At 35.5% G+C, this 8,057-nt stretch overlaps 1 protein-coding gene across 1 annotated transcript; it reads right to left on the bottom strand.

The window, feature by feature from the left end:
- Positions 1-1,134: 1,134 nt before the first annotated feature.
- LOC131776133 (ubiquitin-conjugating enzyme E2 Z-like) lies at positions 1,135-6,639 on the bottom strand. Its single transcript, XM_059092274.2, has 7 exons — positions 6,508-6,639; positions 5,238-5,310; positions 4,455-4,642; positions 3,368-3,479; positions 2,574-2,686; positions 2,046-2,136; positions 1,135-1,375 (listed from the first exon to the last, which is right to left on the bottom strand). The coding sequence occupies exons 1-7, from the start codon at positions 6,621-6,623 to the stop codon at positions 1,226-1,228; spliced, it is 843 nt and encodes a 280-aa protein (XP_058948257.1). The 5' UTR covers positions 6,624-6,639; the 3' UTR covers positions 1,135-1,225.
- Positions 6,640-8,057: the final 1,418 nt, after the last annotated feature.

Raw genomic sequence — 8,057 nt, 5'->3', positions numbered from 1 at the left:
TTCTTAGCTTGTAAGAATACAGTGCTTTTCCCCTAGTTGAAACAATAGTTTAAATTTAAAAACTTGTACCAGGAAAATGAAGAGCACAAGGTCATTACTTGCTTTCTCTTAACCCCTTCACTCCCAAGATCTCATTAGTAGTTCTCCTTACTGTCTACCATACAAATTTTTTTATGTTCGTTCAGAGAAGTTGGGATTGAATCAAAGACTAATTCCCTTATTGATATTTTTCTTTATTCTTATCACTTGTAAAAGAAATTTTGTCTCAGCCATTCAAGGGAATTAAGGGGTTAAGGTTTGAGCTCAATTTATTATACCCTGAATAGCAAATTATATTCAAAATGACCGCTAACTAACTAACCCTAGTTGAGTTGGTGTAGTGGTCAAGTTAAAGAAACAGTAGAGCAAAAATTAAAGTGGGTTGGGGTGGGGGTGCTGATAAGCAGTTGTTTGAGGTGAAAGCTTCTGTGGAGGTCTGGAGCCAACTCTTCCGTAATATGTTGATGAAGGGGGGGGGAACCACTGCACCTTATTCCCCCTCTGTTGGCCCTTCCTGACTGAATTGTATCAATCTCTCAATTCTATGAATTGGATGTGAGAAATTGAATATGGGTTGACTAACATTTTGGTGAAATATCTACCAGGAGAATGCAATCAGAGTACTTTTTACTTCAATTCTACAGGTAGTGAAGCCTTAGCTTCTCATGGGTTTTCAACACAAAAACGTTAAAAACAAACCTTGCTTGATCTTGTGGCCATTTGGAAGCAAAGCATATCTCTTATTTAGATTGCCTGATGTTTTCCTTTCCCTCTAGAACTTACTGTACCTGTAATAACTATCTCACAGGTTTATTTGCAACTTTAACTTGATTACCTTGGGACATATCACTTCATTGCGATCCAACATTTCATCCATTGGAAGAACAAGTCACCAAATCCTTTCCAATTTATCCCCTTCTCTCAATACAAATTGATACTCGACGATTTGCCACCTTTTTTTCAGCCATTCCAATAAATCCATTCACAGTTTATTCTAGGTAACTCCAGGGAGAGAACCACCTTTAGGTGCTGGGTAAAACTGAAGGCAGTGTAGCCATAAATGTTAACACCTTTGCCACCTACTACTCTCACAGAATAATCAGCTATGCAGGCAGGACATGCCCTTGTAACTGAAATATAAATTATAACTGCATACATGATTGTACAAATAGCATATTTATCTGTGTTAAGATTCCTCTATGTTCTCGTTATCACTTGATGAGGCGTCAGAGCCCTGTGCCGTGGTCTTCCTCTCTTCAAGTTTCTTCTTGATGACCTCAAGTCTTTGTTTAATTGAAACAAAGTCAAATGTTCCTCGTTTCTCTCCAAAGGGATCCTAAAGCAAAAAGATACAGTTCTGATTAATGTGAAAAGGAGTGCATTGATGGTGTATTGTGTGATGGTATTTATTTATTTTACAAATGAGGTCTCATGCCAGCTAACCATTATTGGATGAGGTTGACCATGATAGTGAGAATTATTAATGCTGAGATTTGTCTTATCTACTGAGGCTCAAGGCTGAGGTGGATAGTGCAAAGCGAGGCCTTGAGATTTCTTTCAATCATGCTATCTATCGCAAATATAATCTATTGTTAGTGGGTATGACATAAGGGAAACAGTCAACATGAAATGGCTGAGTGCTTGTTGCCAATCTAAATTGAGATAGTAACATCAATATAGTGATAACATTTGAAAGACAGGCACACCTCTACAAAGAACAAAGTTTGTTGTTAAAAAAGTAAGTCTACCATAACCACCCAAAATTTGAAAGATTTCAAGTTGATGTTTTGAATATAAGCTTTTTATCAGATGGAAAGAATATTTAACCAGTTATTAATAAGGCCTTCTTTCACTGTTTGCCCAAATGGTGTCTTCAATCCCTCACTAGAGTTGGGATCATGTCAATCTTTACTTAAATTTTTCACTGGCCCACTGATGAAGCACAAAAGTTAATTGGAAACAAAATGCTTGCTGATGATTACTGACAATATTTAATTTGTCCTTACCAGCATGTTTTGTCCGTTTAGATGTGAGTTATCATTGATAACTGACAAGTAGTAATCATAAAATTCTGGGAATGATTTCTCCATCACATCTCTGAAAATTTGATCAATACAACATATTATTATCACTACAACTTTTCCTCCTTTTCTTGCCGTTGAGATGATTTTCTTAACAATAAACAAAAACTAAAGTTCCATGAATTTAAACTTATTTTCAAGCTGATCTCCAAAGTTATCAAATATGGTCAACAATTTTGCTTCAACACTACAGTTCTTAAAGGAAAAAGTGAAGTTTTTTTCCTAGCAATTTTAAACCTTTACACCCAAACATCAGTATGAAAATTCTCCATACTATTCTCTATACATTTCCAATGTTACTTACAAGGAGAATTTGTCTGACAATCAAAGCTTCTTAAGATTGCAACCATTTCCATTATTCTCACAACCTTAATGTTTTAATCAGGCATAAAACTGTTGGGAGAAATTAAATGCTTATCACTCTTAGCTAGATAACAAAATTAAAAGACTTACTTGAGAGCTGATGGACATTTTAGTTTTCCCTCCAGCATGTCACAAACAGCCACCCTAAGGCTTTCATGTTGGATGCATTCATTGTATCTCCTTGAATCTCCTGCTTGCCTTTCCTACAATAAGTCCACAATTCTTAAGTAAGAAACCCATGTTGTACCCATGTTGTACTGTACTGGGATGAGTTATCCCTTATATAATGGAGTCATCTTTAACGCATCCACAAATTCTCCAAATTTGTTCTCTACATGTTTCCTTAATGGTACTGATGAGGAGACTTTGTTCAACCATCTACAGCTTCTTCAACTAGGAATCATTTCCTTCATTGGCATTACCTTAATGTTTGATCCAGCAACAAGACTCCCAGAAAATAAGATGCAAGTCACTCTAACATGTTAGTGGCTTCTGTATCCAAGAGCATTGCTATTACTTATTACTTCTAAAGAAGGCTCAAACCTGAATTGTTTGGTCAAGAGTATAGCCTACTAATTGGAAAGCTTACAAGTCATTGACAGTAAACCCAAGGAATCCAAAATTTGTCATTTTATAAATTTTTAACCCTTTAACTCCCAAGATCTGATTGTTAATAATTCTCCCCTGTAGCTGCAAGACATTTCCTTGTAAATTAGTTATGAGAACTTGGTGCTAGATCAAGATAGCAGCTTCTTCCTGATAAGTTTGAATATTCTCATTACCTGTTTGCTGAAGAATGTATGGATAATGTGGGGAGAAGTTTTATGTTAATCACTTCTGGGAGTTAAAGGGTTAACAGTACAGGAATTTACATTTGCACACACCTGTTCAAACCCTGGTTCATTGTGGTATGGTTTTTCATTTAACAAGGACTGAATTGAGATTAAAACACTTGAAAGTGATTGCGCAGGGCTCCAAGCAGGACCAGACCAAGTCCTATTAAAAAAAAGAAGATAAATTAGAACAGGTGACAACATTATTTCGAGTGCCATTTGGAGTTAATAAGCCAGAGTATTTTTCAAAGACAACAAAATTACACAAGCCCATAGGGCAAGTGCAACTTGTAGTCTCTGGAAAATTTGCATGTGCTTATTTACACCAAATTGCATGAGAAATCAAGTTGTTATGTTTCAATAGTTTATATTGAATAACACATCACAGAAAGTCAAGATCGACAAAATTTTAGCAGCATGCATACTATCTGTAATCTGTACTCATGTTACAACTTTGCACTCACTTTACACGAAAAATGCATTCTTTATAAGCCAATCAGAAGCACATCATCTTTTTGTGTACATTATTACATAGTTAACATTGCTGTATTTTGTTATAAGTGTCTCCATGATTCCCAGTTGTTTAAATACAGGTCAAGACCTTTAAAATTCCCTCACTCAATTTCAAGTCAAATATTCATCTAAATGCTCTGAAATTATTTGTAAAGATTCTTTGCACCCTTTTTTATCAGCAAAAAGTGTGAGACACAACTGTCATCAGGCATAATAGAGCCCTCTCCTGATTGAAAACAAAAATCTGCAAACATATCATCTTCTTGTTTTTACAAGAGCACTTTAATTCCTACTAAAAGCTCAACCCATAATGTTGACATGTACTGCAATGTTTAGACTCCTAACTGCTAGTCTTGATCAGCTGATGATTAGCAGTATGGCAACAGAAATGTCACAAGCAATTGATAGTATGTAGGACAATGTAGGACAAATTATTGAACATTTATTCTTCAACAAAATTTCAAGAGTAACACAATGTTTATTTATCATTATAAAATTGAAAACTATATACACTGATAGTCTGCTGCAAAACTAAAGATACCTTTAAATATTACTTCAAATCCCTTAATTATTGATGGATCTATAGATGGTTTTAAAATTTGAAACAACAGGAAAAAACACTTACCCTAGAATACTCAAGCATACTTTGCCATTTCTGTACAAATTTGGGTTAAATCTGACCTGCCCTCCCCCAGTTGTCATTAATTTGACTCTGGGGGGTCTGATGGGGTAATCAGGAGGACACCGGATCAGGAAATAGAAGAAGCCCCCTTCATAGGGTGTGTCAAATGGGCCTGTGATTAGAGCGTGAATCTGGACAAAATAGAAATTAAGATATATGTTTTGAAAGTAGGAATGTAAAACAAAACAGAGGGATGTGATGTTATTCTTAAGTCTTATTGTGTGACTCTGAAAAAAATGGTTAGGTTTCCCTGTTCTAATATCACACATTAATTGAAATACTACATACACTTAAATTACAAATAGATTCCATATTGTTGTAGGTCTGTTAGGTAATAGATCACAGACAAATGATGTCAAAATGAGGTAAAAACAAAACAGTGGCACATGAGGTACAAGAAAGTGCATCACTGACACATAAGGAAAGCATAAGCTAATATATGTAACTTATACTTTAATCTTTTGGTGGAGATTTTGATTTTTTCAATTTCCTTACTGCCCAAACCTTAATGAAATCCCTGCTTTGTAAAATAAAAAATTCACAACAATCCTTTTATACTTTTATACCAGTGATGCCTACCATAAATGGCATTACAGCTATACATTAGGTAAAAAATTGAGCAAAAATTTAAAACTGAAAAGGTTTTATGCCAAATTACCATGACCACATTCCAGTTTTCCAGACTAATCTCCCCATGTAACACAGATCATTCAAATGATTACAAACCTTTGTGATGTCTTCTTTGTCTGGAACGATACACATCCCAGGTGGAGGTTCATTGTAAATACTCATAATATCCCTAACAAAAGAGAGGAGAATAAATGTCTGGATCTGGGCTTAACAGCTGACCATAATTATATGTAGATTTGACTCAAAGGTCCAAGAAACCCTGGAGATAAATAAACCCCATTAATGTTACTTTCAATTAAGAATATCCAGCTGATTGTCTTCTTACAATCTAATGAAGAAGAAATCCAACTATACCATGGAAAGTATGGTGGAAAGACATTGAAGAAGACAACTGTTTGTAAATGTGTGACCTTATGCCGCAAATTTAAGAAAGGTAAACTGGGGCTGGCATTGATATACACTGAAAGCACTATGACAAAACCTCTACATGTATTACTTAAACCTCTAAATTTTTAATAAGTTCTTGACACCCTTGCTTTCAAAATGAGGCTTAGTGTAAGACCTATCTTGTGAAACTGAGTAAATTTGCACAAAAATAAAATTAATTTTCAAATTGAAAGCTTTACACTGACCCTCATTCTGAAACCAGGGCTTCATGCATCTTAATAACAGCCAGGTGGACTGCAAACTTGGTAACAGGGACACTTATCCATACCAAACACACACTTGTCATTGCAGGGACAAGCTAGTTTTCAGAGGGGTGCACAAGCGAATTATATTCCAATAATGGAAAACGGTTCATAACCTTTCTGGTAAACTGAGAGCTAAACTATGTTTTAGAAACTTTCAAATTCTGAATAGGAAACAGATGGTAGAGCTGATTTTTCAAACCTATGAAATATTTGCACAAAATATTGTTTCGTGGTGCCCATCTACAAAAACCTACTAGCAAAAAATACATGCGACATACAGCGACCTCTTGAACGAATTTATTGAAGAAATTAGCTTATGTTTGATTTTCCGAGAGGATGCCTGCATAACTTGGTTTCCAAAGTGAAACAATAAGCTCGTTTTCGAAACAAAAGACTTGTCATTCAAAGTCGAAAGCAAATAATTCGGCATTTAATTCATCGGCCAGCTGTAAAGGTACAGAGAATTTACCGAAAATTATCCCGAAGTTATACGGGACCAGGTTTAAGGGGATGTTGAGACGAACCATGCTTCAGCGAGTTGAATAAAGCTCTGTGATGCTACCTGTCGTAAAAAAAATTCCCGTTCCTGCGTCAAGTTGAGAATTTCTGAAGTGGTCAACTCGGCAAATCGAGCCGTGCACAGAATTAATTCGATAATAAAACCACGAATTTACCTTTTGATTCTCAGAACACACTGTGGTGTAACACTTTCTTTGTCCCAGTCCTTGGAATAAACGGGATCCCATAACATATTCGAGGTTGATGCCAAGAACATATCTTCTTCCGCCATGTTGAACACACTGAGTTGTCCTTAGCATTGGAGATTGCGTATTAAAACAAATGACGTCATTGCGAAGTTTACACCTCGTTTTACGTTCCAAAGTTGATTTTAATAAATTTTGTAAAAGAATATTTTAAAATATCTTAATGCAATGGCTATGCCTGAAAATTTTTGTCTGATTTTACAGCTGTATGTTGCGCAAAGCTTTTTGGAAGGATTGGATATGTTATCGAGGCGAGCATAAAAAAGAGGTAATAGTTAATTAGATTAGCAAGTTGAACCAGCTCTATGTTTATGCGGACTTCATGATTGTCTGATTTTCGATTTTTTCCTTAGTTTATGTTGAACTTTCTCTTATAAAAAACAGAATCCGTCGCGATGACGACATCAAAGATTGACTTGATTGATCGATGTCTAAAATGTTATGACAACCGGCAAACATTTTCTGAATAGCTAAATTTTTTTTCGATCCAAACGAGGAAATTCAGTCTTCGTATGAGAGCGCTTTTCCTCGATATTATTTCTTATGTTTGGCGTTAATTTAAAACTGCTGAATTCGTAGAAAGTTTATCCATTCAATGTTATTTCGCCAGTTTTGACTCCCAAACGTCATATGTTTATATGTATCTGTATATATCATACATGCACACAAATATGCCAGTGCCAGCGCATAACGGCATCAGAGGTCACGGTAAAATCAAGCTAACATTACAATTCCGTAGAACTGTCCACGGTTGTTTCATAACTGAACCCTGTACAATATGGTAGAGAAAGGATGTTCCCATTCAACTCAAATGTAAAGCCCAGTTTTTCTGTTTATTTTTTTGTTATTGATTTTAACGTAAAAATATGCACTACGAGGCTCCGGTGAAAAAAAATCTTCCAAACGGCATACTATGGTAGTTTATTCCTCAGAAGGCCTTGTGTTGAGATCTTTTGCGTAAAACATCGATATTACGCTCTCTGAAATCGACTTCGCTCAGGAAGGGAATACCGGAAGAAAAATACTTCCAACTTAAAATACCCAGGGTGCAAAATAAAAGCGAATTGGAAATGGATAAAATGACTTAATGTGTTTTAAGAATATGTTTCTTTTAGCGAGGTCTTTTCCATATATTTCATCTTCATAATTGTAAGTGTGACTGAACCCGTTTTGGTGAATTAGAGGTTACATCGTCGATTGACTGAGAAATATTCCCAACACTGAAATAACGAGAAATACAATTCGAAACACAATTGACTCTGGTAAGTATCCGTTATAAATTTAAAACAATTTCCTTCCTGTGAAACAGGAAGGCAATTAGACCTCATCGAAACATCTAACCGTGTCTAAAAGAAAAGATACTGTATTGTCTTCAATATTCAAATTCCTGCCTCTTCATGTTGAGTTCTCTATCACTATAAAGTTTTGTCAACGCATATGATTTCTGCCAACTGCCTAAA

Source organism: Pocillopora verrucosa, chromosome 10, assembly GCF_036669915.1.
Source record: "Pocillopora verrucosa isolate sample1 chromosome 10, ASM3666991v2, whole genome shotgun sequence".
Taxonomy (NCBI): Eukaryota; Metazoa; Cnidaria; class Anthozoa; order Scleractinia; family Pocilloporidae; genus Pocillopora; species Pocillopora verrucosa.
This window is presented reverse-complemented; position numbering and strand designations above follow the sequence as displayed.